Raw genomic sequence first — 14,540 nt, 5'->3', positions numbered from 1 at the left:
AAATTCACTCTAAAAAAATCAGCCTTGCACTTCCTGTGTTACTGAGGCTGAGAATCCTGAGGTAACTGTATCTAGGTTTTTTTCACTATTACTCCTTTCTCCTCCAAACCCCCCTTTTTTAACTGTAGGCAATACCTCCCAATGTGTATTTCTAACAGATAGCGAGGACCAGAATTGTTTCAACACTCTCCTTTCAAGCAGAGCTCTAATCCTTAACCAGCTAATGCCCTGTGGGATATCTAGCAATCCTGCAGTATTGATAGATTTTTCATTCACAGTCTCAAATGTAAAACCATAACTAGTAAACAATAATGTATTACTTCACTTCTAACAGTGTTAATACACAATCACCTTTTAAAACATGAGCTTTCTTTCAGGTATCTGAAAATATTGTTTTCTCCACAGCTGCCACATGAACCACGACAGACAAAAGATATGACTGACAGCAATTACTGCAGAGTACATAGGATTTCCAGCTGAAGGCCTTGATCTACATCAGCCACCAGGAAACAAGTCTTCAGACATACTACTTAACATCCCCGGGTTTCCAAACCATTCTTAAGAGCTGTTAAGTCTTTATTTCATGAATAAAACTCACCTGTACAAAAGCCTGAAATTCTTCCCATTTACTTTCAGGTAAATCAAGAGGCAGACACAGAAGTAGTTCAATACAGCTTCTGGAAGTGAAATGGAAATATTATTTGAGGTAATTTTTGGTTTTTAAAATGTATAATCAATTCTTTATTCTAGTAGCCAAACAGTTGTTTGAAACACCAAAGTCACAAACTAGTTTGGTTTCTTTGCACATATAAAGAAGAGGCAGTCACGTACACTTGCAGAAACTATAAAAGCAAACTCTTTCAAAGACACAGATTAAAAAAAGTAATTAGATTCACCATTGAAGTCCAAACCTGTAACAGCCTGCGCAAATTTATGCACTTTCATATTGCATGCAAATTAATAGTAGCGAAGTGTTTCAAGCCAGCGATGTTGGCTTGCCCTAGATCAGGAGTCACTCTCAAGACTGCCCCATTTCCAACAGCCAAAAATGTTCCCTCTCACATACAGCATTCACCATGAGGAAGGTAGGTGCTTCCCAATCTATTTAGAATTTCTATAGATTGTGAACTGGATTGGGAAAGCATTTAGGCAGTAAAAAGTTTATACTGTACAGGCTGGGTTTAGTAACTGAAAAACATACTCACAGTGCTAAACGTTCAAGCACAAACGCTACATTTTCACACTCAGAGGTAAGATAAGGTCGTGCTTTAACATAACTTCGGATAGCCACTGTATACACCTCTAACAGGGGCAGAGGGTCTTCCGATGTTTTCCACTTCTCTGCATATTCCAGCAAAGTCTGTTTAGGAAAAGGAAAAAACAACCCCAAAATTCAGGAACATATTTAAGTTTTTAGCTTCATACTCCTCACTAGTAGATTTTCTTTCTTAATGATTACATCTATCTCCCTAATATGAATTACATGTTCTCAAAGCATGCCTTTTTTCCTTTAAATTTACTGTTTCATTAACAGTTGGAACTTAAAAGAGTCCCCACACAATCATTCTCTGATCACATTAAAATGTTACGACTGACACTTCTGCCCTACGGTATCACCATATAATTCATTTTAAATTCATATTTTCCCAATATAGAAGCCTGAAGAGCATTATCTGGGAACATACATACTTTCCTTTTTTTCGGGATGTCACAATTAAGGGACTGAAAACTCAGACATTCACTTCTAACAGTTCAGCTTCTCAAGCAAGTAAATTTGAAAGTATTAGCCTTTACTCTAACTTCTCTGCTTTTCAGGAACAGTTTTACATTCCTTTCTCTTGCCGCCTTGCTGATACACACGAGACTGATTGAATCACCGCCACACAAAGTACAAAAGGCTGCCAATCATTTCAGTCAGGGCCAGGGGACTCGGACACACATTGAGGTACAGTAGCTAGAAGGGTTCTCATGCCACCATCCAAATCATAGTCCCCTTGGATCTCTGCTCTCAAGCCTGGGACAGCTTAACAAATTGCCAATTACACTATGGCATGTTGCAAGTCCGTCATATTAAAATGATCAACTTTGCTGTTTCCTTCTTGCGGGGTGTAACAGATAGAAAGCTGAGAGTAACATAGCAATTTTGGTTGTCTGACACCCTGCCCTAAGCAGGGCCATTAGAGTAAGTTTTTTGGAGTGATGTCCGATGGAGCTGTACGCATCCTGAAGAACAGAGACTCGACAGCCTCTGTGGGCAACCTGCTTCTGAGTCTGGCTAGCATTTATTGGGATTTCACCCCATCAGTACCTGGATGCAGTCCCACAGGTTCTCAGTAATGGCATTTATCTCCCTCAACCTGCTGGCTGCACTCTTGCTGAAGGTGTAGCTGATGCGATGCTGCACAGGCACACTGGTGGCTGTTCAGGACAGCTGGGTTGGTGTCCACAGAGCTGCTCCCCAGCCACCAGCCTGTTGGTGCATGGGGCTACCCCCTATCACACATAGGGCTTTGGGCTCACCTCCGCTGAACTACGTCTCAGCCCGTTCCCCCAGGATGTTGAAGTGCCTCTCAATAGTCTCCCTAATCTCCCATGTATTGATTGCTCCTGTCAATTTGCAAACATAAAGAACATACTTAAAATTCCCTTATTGGGCAGTGTCCAAAAGAAACCCTCTCAAAAAATGTCAACTATATTAAACTGAACAAAAAACTGTTTAGTGTGGTTGCTCACAGTCACAATATCACCACCAGGTTACAGCACAGCCAAAACATGGACCAAAGGTATGCCAGTCAAGGATGTAACAGGTAAGAAACATGCAGTTTCTGGTAAACTGTTGCATTAAAACCTATTTTGGTCTTAAAAGGAAGTCTTCATACACAGTCATCTTAAAAGAAGTTACATACCCTACCTGTCTGCTGCAGCACAAGATGCTTCTGTAGCACCTAGTGCTCCCTACTGGAACCTCAAACCCAACGGGAGTATTTATTGTCTGTTTTACTGTAACATCCAATACGATGCTCTCCTAACAGCAGCAAAAAACCACCGCAGATGATGGCACAGAAATCAAGAAAGAATAAAACAGAGGAGAAACACGGAAGAAGCAACAAAGGAGGACTGAATAAACAACGTAACAGTGTTAGCAAACATCTATTTCGGTACCATTTGGCAATTTTGATCAATACACTAGAATAATCAGAACAAGGGAGTATACTTGAAATCATCTTGAAAGAAACTCCAGTAGAAAGTCTCCCTCTGCCCAAATGCTTACATAACCAGATGTACTATGATTTCAGTTATTGATTTGTCATACACGACATGTTTAAGAATGCTAGCGGTAAAACGGCTGCAGTAAAATAACGAAGCTGAATCCTTCACTCTCTGGGTCCTGAAGCAATATTTTGGATGGAACAGGCAATGATTTCTTCCCCTTGTCCAGCTGATACAAGTATTCACATTAAAAGAGTTCAGGTTTACATGAATGCCACAGGCTTGCACGAGAAGCCCTTTCTCCTTAACTTGATGTTGTTTCTTATTAAGAATACAGAGCAATCAATGAGAGCACCTTTAACAGTATCGTACTACAGAAGATTTACAATGAAAAGCATACTTGTATAATCTTTTTCCTTAGAGAATAAACTTTTCCTTAAGTGCTCAGGTATAGCTTGTATTTTTGCACTGAAGAAAACACAGAACTGCTTTATGTGAAACGAATATTACAGCTTAACCAACCTTACACTTGCTTAACAGAAACAATTCTCCCTGTAAAGGAGAAATGCAAAACCAAGTGGCTGGTGACACTGAATAAAAGATGGACTAACATGATGACAAAACATTCTGTGCAGCTTACTGTTCATACGGATTCTTAAAATAATGTGGGAAAATTCTTTGTGCTAGCTTGGAATGCTACCTAGCTCAAATAGAGTCAGCTTCAAAACCAGAGATGAAGAGTAAAAGCTAACACTGTCATAATGAATTACTTTCCTTTTTCGATTTAATTTGAACAACATATTTCTTCTTTTAGAGTAAATATTAACACTCCCTTCCTGCAAAAAAACCCCAAACACTCCCCCAACCAAAACACCCAAGCAGAAGCTAGCTTAACAGACCAATGCAATAACAGGTTGCATAAACTACCATTCAGTTTTATCCAGCTGATTGTCCAAACTTGCTAGAGCTGGCCTGGACATCACGAATCTGCCAAACAGCTTCTGCCAGTAAGGTAAGTTCATATTTAGGAAGATGATATATGAAGTAATTAATCCTGTTTAATACTAGAAACACCAGGTTTACCTGTTAAAGACTCAGTGTATATTTGAATGTGGCCCATATACTATACTTTACTAGTGTCCTGTTCAGAAGACTGCAGCAAGCAACAAAATTAATGCAAACTTTGGTAAGTGAAGGCTACCAAGCCAGGACAACACATCCTGGAAGTCTCAAAGTGTTAAGTAGAGCAGAAGAAGGAAAAAGACGACAACAGGGATGAGGAAGGAGAAGAAAGTGGGGAGATGTAACTAAGCAATTGGTCATCCGAGAAGCATGACTGAAGAATTAAAGAGGATTCTTACCAGTTGTTGCAAAGACAGCAACACCTAAAAATCTAAAGAAGAAAACAATAGCCTCGGCAGAGAGACACTGATTCATAAAGCAACCCATGACAAGTGACCATGGAGACCTGCAACACCAGACCAGATCTCATATTTCATGGGGCAGGAAAGAGAGACCTTATAGGTATTCAGCATGCTAAAACCCCTCCAGCTCGGCAGTTTCACCATCTGATCTGCACAACAGAGAATACTGAAGACTGCAGGCCCCTGATGATGAAACCCAACTGGAATTCTCCTAAATAATTAGGAACTTTACTGAAATACCATGTAGTCATTAATAGCAGAAAATTCCATTGGGTAAGAATTACAAAAGCACTTGCAGAACCTATGAAAGCCCAACGAACACTACTCCAATCCACATCCAGATTAATAAGGATAAACTGAAGCAAATAAAATTTAGTTTTGAAAATACGAGGTTTAGTAGTAGTTAGCCAAAACCAAAGTAGATATAATCAACACTGACAAATTCTCAGAATCCACCACCTAACAAAAAAGTATTCAGTATGTTGGTGAACACTTACTACCAGTATAGTCCTCTAAAACCAGTGTGTACAGATGCAAAGACACTGTGTAAAGGAAGCAAAGGCATTTGCACTATAACATAGTGGCACTTATTTCAGTATTAGTGCTATTTTTATGGGTTTTGTATCTATATCAGACACTTCCAAGCCATTATATGAACTATATTAAATACTTACACCCACCACACCCTTCAAAAGTATTCATCAGTATGATAGATTTCCTTGTCTAGATGTCCCTAGACTATACAGCACTGCCACTGTACAAAGAAAATCAAATTCATTCTGCTTTGCTTAATGAATCATTGTTGTGCTCCGCTTACAACCATAAAAAGAAAGAATTTTACCCCCAGCCCTGGGCCTCATTAAGTTATTTATCTCCCTAGTCAGGACATGCTTGTTAATCAAACCAAGTGCTGTATTCAGAGCACAGCAGCAAAGTTCTGTTCCTCTGTGAAACTGAAACGGGCATTTTATTTCAGCAGCAGCTCACACAGGCAAGAATGCTCCAAAAAAAATAGAATCATCTCAATTTGTATAGTAAAAATCAGTACGTATTATATCTGTGATTTAAACTGTGGAAAATATTTAGCCACGGGTAATATTCAGGCAATACATCTTATCCTTTTCAATTATTATCAGAACCCTTACGTGAATATTGCAGTAGAAAAGCATCCTCTGGTGGGTGCACTGCTACTTTCAAAAGTTATACTGAGCAACCTGCTTTGCTAAAACTAGGCCTACAACACCAAAGTTGTGTTAAAATATGTTTCATACTAAAAGGCAGCATTATTCACCATCCACATATTTAACTCTTAAGATGAAATTCTTACCCCTGTAGGTATCTGGGTAAGGGCAAGCTTACTTAAATAGGTTAGAACATAACTGGGACTGCCATTTCCATTCCCTGCTAAGCCCAAGGGACTAAGAGGCAGGGAAAGTGACAGACAGTGGTCATACGATAAGCTGCATCTCCCAAACCACTCCAGTAACCAGCAAAACCTCTATTTCAGTGATGTCCCTCAAGCACACCATGCGGAAGAGTCCAAGCAACAAGCTTGATATGATAAAGTTATCTGGAGATCCATCTTTAGGAGCTGCACACAGAGCGGCTGCAAGAACTCCCTCCTGAAGTCAGCTTCTGCAGCGGCAGAGGTAGCCAAGTGATGACTGAGCTCCACACAAACAGCCAGGTTCAGGAGCAACAGCACTTCCCAGTGAGATCGGTCTCCCACTTCACGTTCACGTGGAGCACATTCCCACAAAGGTATGGTTCCCCTTTGGCTGGCACAACCCTCCAGTACCTGCCAATCACTGATTCAAAAGAGCAGATGCTTTCTACAGATACCATCAAAGGGTATGTTTCAAGAAAACAGGGCAAGCTTTTTTCAAAGCTGGTAAAGAATGGCTACAAATTCTCCTAGCATCAACAAGAACTTCAAAAGAAAGTGAAAGCTACAGTCAAGAACGAGAAAGAAAATGAGTGAAGCAGGTCTCCTATATCGACCATGCACATGACTTAGAAACCTTTTTCTTGGCTTAAGATTCTCCCCTCTGAAGAAGGCAGGTACGCGCTAAAGACCAGAGCCATTCCCAGGTTGTAGTATTAGATGGATCATGACCAAATGAAAAATTAACTTGGGATCCTGAGTTCGGTATCATCATATAGAGTAAGATGCAGAGATATGCCTAACGAGCCCAACACCATAACTGCTTCAGACAAAGCAGCTTCCACTCACTACTCTGGACTCGTTTATAGAGTTGGATGCTAGGATTAAAGGGAATGAAGGGAAGAAGACATACCATAACTAATCCAGAACAAAAACATCGTACAGATCAGGAGAAAAGCAGCTGACATTGCTTACTAAACTCTGCTAAATAACTTGGAATGTCAACAAACCCAAAGTATTGAGTGCAGCATGGTAGATTAGGTCTATCACAGTAATGTGGTTTGACATGCCGTATCAGGAATAACGTGTAGCCATGATGTGTCTGTATGGCGAGTATAAGGGATCATTCAAAACAAGAAACACTTTCAATGGGATATTACCTGCAAACTGAAGGCAGTCAGCCTCGAGACTTGTACACAAAGAGCACTTACATCAAACAGGTATTCAAGAACAGCTTATGTACAATGCCACCAGGCAGCACGCTGCAAGTGTGAGCGCACGGTCAAGGTCTGTTAGATTCCACTCCTGGGTAGAAAGCCCATCTACATGAGGCTTGTTAGTGGAAAACACCAAGAAGTGAATGTTAACAAAAGATTGCTAGTAGTGATGATGGAAGATGTAGCAGTTTGAGTAAAGGAACAAAGGCATTGCAGCAATGACTGTGGAACACTTATTTAGTCTTGACAAATGTCCTAGCAGAAAACCCAAACTAGGTGAAGTCCCCTTCCCACACCCAAATACTGAACTGGATGGGGCAGGGACATAACCTCTAGCAACACTTCAAGGATAAAGAAGTTTCTCTGTCTTAATATATACGTAATTCGCATATGCACAAATACATACACAGGCTATCATACCAAGACAAATCTCCTTTCAGTTACACTTTTCTTGCTTTGGAACTATGATAATTTGGTTGTTCTTACACCGGGTTGTTTTTTTTTTGTTACCTGAAAAGACTGAACAAATAAGCTACATTGCCAAAGGGGGTATAAATAAACTTAAGAAACTAGCATACCTCCAGAGATGGAAGCCTTAAGGTATGTTGTCAGTAAAGTATTTCTGTAACCACCCAAAAAGATGTGAGTCTTATGGTTCCTCTGTAAGAAAGCTACTCCTTTTCTAAATTCCGTATTATCAATTACCCTAAAAAACCCCAAAGACAACCACATTGGCTAATATACATGGTGAACATTTTTGGCTAGCATAATGCCATCTGTGTAAAGTTCTAAACTCAGCTTTGTGGCATCTGGAAATTTTATATAGCGAAACATATACTCTGTGGTATATAAGACATTTAAGTTCAGCAGTACTGGAATAAGCCAAACCAAATAGAGAATAATTCATATAATTTGTGAGTGTACTCCTGTTTGGAAAGTGTATAATTTTTTTGGTGGATGGAGATGATTTGAGATTGGTGGCGGGGATAATAAAAATAAAGCATTTACAATAGCATGAGAGATCTTCCAAGTTATAAACTCTCTCATGGACTCCTATCAAATTTGGTAAGTTCTAGAGTTGTGCTACTTAGTATGCATGGGAATTACTGCCAAATTATTACAGTAATACAAACAGAGCACCATGCTTCAAATTAGAGTAGCTATACCAATGCTTCTCCTTTCTCAGATAAGACTGTTGTGTTTCCCCTCAGTGTGTCAGAAAGTAAGGTAATTTAAATCTCAACCAAAGAAAGAAGCAAGATTCTTCACAATTACTGTGTGTAAACCCACAGACACAACCACAGAATATGACTGTTAATACCTACACTCTTAAATACAAACCCATCAAATCCACACATTACTTAAATAGCTAAGCTAAATAATATTAAATAATTATAAAACTAATTATCAAGGAGGGTGTGACACCCTAGGGTGTTCACTGACATTTTTGAAAAGTTTTGACTTTGTCTTCATTCACCATCCAAACACTGTTAAATACTAGGTGTATCAGTGAAGCACCTAAGTCAAGCTCCCAACCTTTCACTTCAAACTGCCTGAAATCAAAACTCATCTCTAATGTTTAAACAAAAAACCATGATATTTTTCTGCCTGTCAATGTGACCAGCAAGTAGTTCAGTATAGGAATAGATCTTCCAGGTTTAATAAGTACACACACCACAGATGTTGAAGGAGTTTTGATTACTTACATCACACTGCCAGCAACTGCAAAAACATAAAGTAAACATTAGTTTAAAATATGACTATTTAGTATTTAATTTGTGATGTCGTAACATTTCACACTTGGAACAAAAAATTCTGGTTGTCTAAATCAAAAGCCACCCAGATTTTTGGTATCCTGATAAACTTCCAACTTCATGTAAAATCTATTATCACAGCACTTATATTTTGTTATAAAACATGATTTCATTTAAGAATTAGCAGCTTGTGAAAATATTTATTTTGTCACTGCTTGTATTTTCTTGAAGATCTGGACTTGAAATAGAGGCTTATGATTACATAAAACACAGAATGTCTCAGAAAGAGGTATTTATCAAGACACCAGTATTAGTACCAGTATTAGTTAGTAGGACAGAGCTGATTTTGTGCTGAAGACATCATGAACATCCTCCTGTATATGCACAAAAATATGTGCAAAACCAGGTCCCAATACACTGATCCAGGCCAGAAAAATCAACCCTGGAGCCTGATCCACAGGTCTACAGCCCACAGAAGTCTTTGCTTTCATTTAAAAAAACCCACCATTTCTGGCTCTTGGTTGTCTTTTTTCCTGATGTTAGCTGATATGATGATATTCAGCTCTTCAAATGGCATACAACCTGCCCTTCCCCACAAAACACCAGCTCAGACCAAGATCCCTGAGGCAGTACTGTGAATTCAATGACTTCACTGACTCTCCCTCCCTATAAGGTGTCATCATGATTTCTAAACAGAACACCGGAGAAGTAGCAGCACAGTATATAAATCATTTAAATAAGTAATTCTAGTTTCTTGCATAGGCGAACTTCACAGTCTTTACTGCTTACAGTTTCATCACACGGGGCGAGGGGGGAACCCAAACCAAAACCAAGGCCATTGCCAGCTTCTGCAACAGCCCAAGATACACAGGGTAGACATGACCCCAGCTCACTGCCCTGTCTTTCTGTCTCCTCCAATGTAAGGCTATGGCAACATCTTCATTCTTCTATTGTTCCATGGTGGAAAGAACAGTTTTGCCCAGATTTATACAAACCAAGAAAGAACAGCTTTTTCAATTTCTTTCTGCAGCACAAGTTTTTAATATGCTCTAAAGAACAAGGACTGAAAGTAAAGATTTTACCCAGTGCTTCCAATAAGGTAAATGGCTTGTATCTTTCCTACGGGCTGCAGTGGTCCAAAATACTGAATTACATCTTCATCAATAAAGGAGTATAAATCAAACTCCCATAAGCAGTGTAGTGTTTTCTTTCCTTTTTTCCAGCATTACTGACACTACTGACGGTTTAAAGAAGTTGTAATTCTGTGTTTACTAGTAGCTTCACTTGTACTCTGGACAGCCATTTTCCTAATGTTTGTTTTGTATTATCTTTTAACTAACATTTATGGAGTAAGGGCTATTAGCACCTTAAGTCCATGACCAGAGCTAATCCTTCATCAGCAAGAAGTAAGTTTTAAGTCCTATCAGCTCCCCAAATATGCTCAGTGTGTAGGTTCAAGCGCTTGTGCCAGCACAAGCAAAGCAAGCAGAATAATTTCTTTTCAGGAAGGAAGTCTTAAGATGCTTAAACTACTGCCCGAAAACAGTAGGACAACTGATTTATCCGATTTCTTCTTTGAACAACACTAATACAAGCAGTGACTTCATAACTGCCTGCAGGAACACGTGTACTGCTTCTATGTTCCCTAATTTCATCTCCTGTACGCTGATACTTGTAAAACATGCAACTCAGATCCACTTTAATGCATTTTTTTGAAATGAGCAACCAGAATTTCCTTTAAAACAGTATGAAAATCAAGAACTGGCCACAGATGTTTCATATACATTCAATTCATGATTTGTGCATTGGGTATGACTAGTAATTAGAACTACCAAGAATTTCACTGGTCAAACCTAAAATTCCCCTCTTTGCTTAAGAGTCTTCTGAGTGCATTTTCTAATTCACTTCACTATTCTTCAGCAATCTATGTATGTTACTAAGTTCAGCTGAAGACCAAGCATCTTGTAGAAACTGCACCCTATCCAGAGCAACCCACTCGGGCATCATCTGCAAAGTGACAAGGCTAGATATAAGCCCCAAAGAGTTACTCCCCTGGCATCAGACAGGCTTCTTCTCTGGTTTTGTACAGTCTGTGTCTGCTTTATTTCTCAATTTTCAAAACAATCTTGTACAAATACTGTTATATTCAAACAGTTCTGATCGATTTAACGTATTGTCTCACTAAATTGAGAATAAAGGAAATCTATCTGTGGTATTTTTGCCTCCCTAGAAGATTATAACCTAGTGAAGAGAAATTAAGCAGCACAGAAAATACACATCCAGGACTTCTTTCTGTATTTGCCTAAAGTTTGTCTCAGACTTTGAGTTTACGACTGCTGTGGGAAAAATGTCAAATCATTATTCTTGCCAAAGAGTTAGCTCAAAAACATTTACTGCCAAAAATCTTTTCCTCTTTCCTTTTCTAAAAAGTACATGAAAACATGTTGCTTGTCACAATGCTATATAACTTTTCAGATACCAAGAAAAGCAGACAATTCTCTAAAAATAGCTTTGAATGCCAGAGATATGCACATCACACAGAAGTAAATGGTCAGTTAGTATCCTGAAAAACAAGGATTCTTTTTAACCTGAAGAAATAAACCACCTCACTGTGGCAATACTACTATCTAGCTACAAGACTAGGAGAGTGAGATATGCAAATTGATATGATTTAATAGATGTTCTTTGGAAGCAGCTATCTTCTACATTAGATCTTCTTAAAAACTCAAATCCATTGCCAGACATTGCCTTTTAAAAACATACAATAAAAGTGAAAGGGAGTAAATTTGTAGTACCACGTACTGTTTCCTCCATGTAAGCACTGCTCAAGTGCTACTCATCATCTGTGTAGTTTTCTTTTTCCATGCAAACTGTGGAAATACAAGGCTGTGTGTATTTATTTCCTGCAGGTCACGAAATACATTGCCTGGGGTCAGCTAACGAACAGCACAAAAAAGAGTGGTAACTTTAATACTGACCTTTAAAAGCCCCATGTTACTATCTGCTTGCAATTATTTCAACTCTTCCTCAGATTTCTTGTGCAATACTTCAGATGAGCAAGAGCTACCTTTCAAATATGCACAACTATTTTAAGAATGTAATTCACAATAATAATCTAAGATACCTCCTGCTTGTCAATGTTCAAGTTACTAAAGCATGCAATGATGAGACAGGTGAACTAGGCAAAGCCAGACACTGCCGCTGTAAGGATATGAAAATACTTATCGATGTTTCCTGATGTTAACTGACCGCTGCTGAATGTGAAGAACACTGACAATGCAGTCATACTGACCTATGAAGGAAACAGAACAGATGCTGCCTCCCAATTTTTGTTTTTATAGCACAATCCTCTCTTTTATATTACAAAATGTAAGCATAGTCCTGAAAGTAAGCTGTAAGACTTTTACAAAAACATCAACTGAAATTAAAATGGAAACTTTGGCCACTATACCCCAATACCCAGCACTCTACACTTTCCTCATTCTTAAGCTGCCATCTTTCCACTTTTGACACTTCTAAAAGTAACAAGCGAGATTTATTATTTCTCTTGTAAAAAATGTTTCCCCTTCATGAATTTATACTTCATTTTATCATCTTTTCCATTTATCTCTGTACCTTGCAGATAATCACTAACCGAACATAAGGATTTAAAAGTCTGACTAGTAGGCTTAGGTAATTTCTTTGCTGCATTACTTCAACAAAGGATCTGTCTACTATTCAGTTACAAAAATAGACCAATTTGTAAGATTAAAGACCCCACCAATACTAAGTCCAAGGGTCTGTAATCTTCAGTCAGTTTTCACTTCCAAAACTAAAACCTACCCGTTCCTCCCTGAAAATGTATTTTCCAGGCATATGCCTCACATTGTTGAAGTTTTTGGTATGGGTTGCAATTGATTGCTTATGTTTAACTACTACTCAAAAGAAAACAAAGAATGTGTTTATTGTTCTGTTCAAAAAGAACAGCATTTGAAACTGCTCTTAACTTGCCTTTCCCAGGGGAATTAAGAGCACCATAAAATATTTGTTAACCCAGTGAAGTTCTTGCGGCATTCATGGTTCTGCAGGAGATACTGTTCATTAGCCCTGGAACACGCACACAGGCACAACTCCATGCTCAGACTTGAGAGGTCTCCACCAGTTACATATACACAGCAGATGTATTGAAAGCTCTTACATTCAGGACCAGTATCTTAAAAGAGAAACAGAGGCATCTCAGATGTGCAGCACTAAGACAGAAGCATGCACAGCAACTGTGTACAAGCACAGTTCTAGATGCGTTCACACTAAGGGTGTGCACACATCCTGATGCTAGGGACACCAAAATATTTTGAGATTTCAGTATAATTTTGGTAGCTAGGCCATCAGATATAGAAGCTTCAAAAACCATTTCATGAATATACAGGTTTATAGAGTTGCTTTGAGATATCAGAAGCAAACATATTTCTTTGAAAAATTAATACACTGATTTTTTTAATACTGATAGATTTACTAGTTAAATATCTACACGAGATACATACAAACAAGAGGTATTTCACAAATCAGTGGGCTAGACTATTTCAAACTGCAATATGAAAATAAAGCTATTATACATAAAACAGTTCCTCAGATCAGAGGCAGAACAAATTTGGTGAGAAATAAAACACCTTTATCAAAGGAGTCAAAAAACAGTGAATGTCCACTGTGTAAGACACTGCTTTCCAGGAGTAAAGATAACAGGATAGAATGCTTTCTATTAGTTTTAGGATAGGCAAGAAGAAATTTCTCAACTTGCATGCAGAGGTGACAAGCCCCTAAACAGCAATAGAGCATGGGTCCTGGAGAGTAATCAAGTACTAAAAAATTGAAGGACAGCTTAGTTCACAGCAAAGTCCCTGAATCCTAAGAAATGAAACATGAGGAACATGATGACTTTATCTGTATTCTCAATCAAGTAGCTAGGTATACCGTCGTGATATTGATGACGTCTTCTGATTTAACACAGGAACAAAAAGTTTGGGGATTTTTTTCTGGGAGACACAGCTAATATGCTAATTCTTGGGCTGGAACTAGACATTCATCTCATCCAAATTTCATTTTTGAGGGCTGTGTTTTTCAGAGTAAAACTCTGTGAGCCTGAAGCATGATCTCGCTGGCTGCCACAACCATTAAAGAACTGAGCATGGGATGAAAATAGCATTGTTCAAATTCCTGGAAAGCTGTTAACCATCTACTTCCAAGGTGCAATTTATGCTGGTTTACAAACTAAGCTGGACTTCTGGCCTCAGCTCTTCTGTGCAACTCCAGCCCTGTGCCAGCATCATTACAGAATCAAATGAAGTGCCAGCCACGGAACTGAACCGGTAAAATAAAAACAAACCTGTAAACAACTGAACAGATCTCTCCTTTCGAAATGGAGCATTAGTCCTGCTTTGCAATGCAGAAATCATCCCTGTCCCAAGAACCCACTGCAATTTAGAAGATGGCTAGGATGATAGGCAGGACCAGTGGGCAAAAGAAGATGCACTGGGAAGTCATGTCCTCAAACCTCCAGAGCATCTAAATAGGAGTT

The 14,540-nt window shown here is 38.8% G+C and overlaps 1 protein-coding gene and 1 long non-coding RNA gene across 2 annotated transcripts in view; one reads left to right on the top strand and one right to left on the bottom strand.

Annotated features, from left to right (window-relative positions):
- Window positions 1–14,540, bottom strand: part of ZNF292 (zinc finger protein 292) — a 54,310-nt gene that overhangs the window by 23,517 nt on the left and 16,253 nt on the right. The window contains exons 2-3 of the mRNA XM_037391328.1: window positions 1,206–1,360; window positions 599–677 (exon numbers count right to left, since the gene is read on the bottom strand). Of these exons, the coding sequence (XP_037247225.1) occupies window positions 599–677; window positions 1,206–1,360 (234 nt within the window). The remainder of the gene's footprint in view (window positions 1–598; window positions 678–1,205; window positions 1,361–14,540) is intronic.
- Window positions 1,374–4,038, top strand: LOC119149722. The gene is made up of 3 exons (XR_005104844.1): window positions 1,374–1,945; window positions 2,754–2,807; window positions 3,033–4,038. It is a non-coding gene; the product is annotated as an uncharacterized LOC119149722 (long non-coding RNA).

The sequence above is a fragment of the Falco rusticolus genome, chromosome 6 (genome assembly GCF_015220075.1).
Source record: "Falco rusticolus isolate bFalRus1 chromosome 6, bFalRus1.pri, whole genome shotgun sequence".
Lineage (NCBI taxonomy): Eukaryota > Metazoa > Chordata > Aves > Falconiformes > Falconidae > Falco > Falco rusticolus.
Note: the sequence above shows the minus strand (reverse complement) of the source record. Positions and strands in the feature narration are given on the sequence as shown.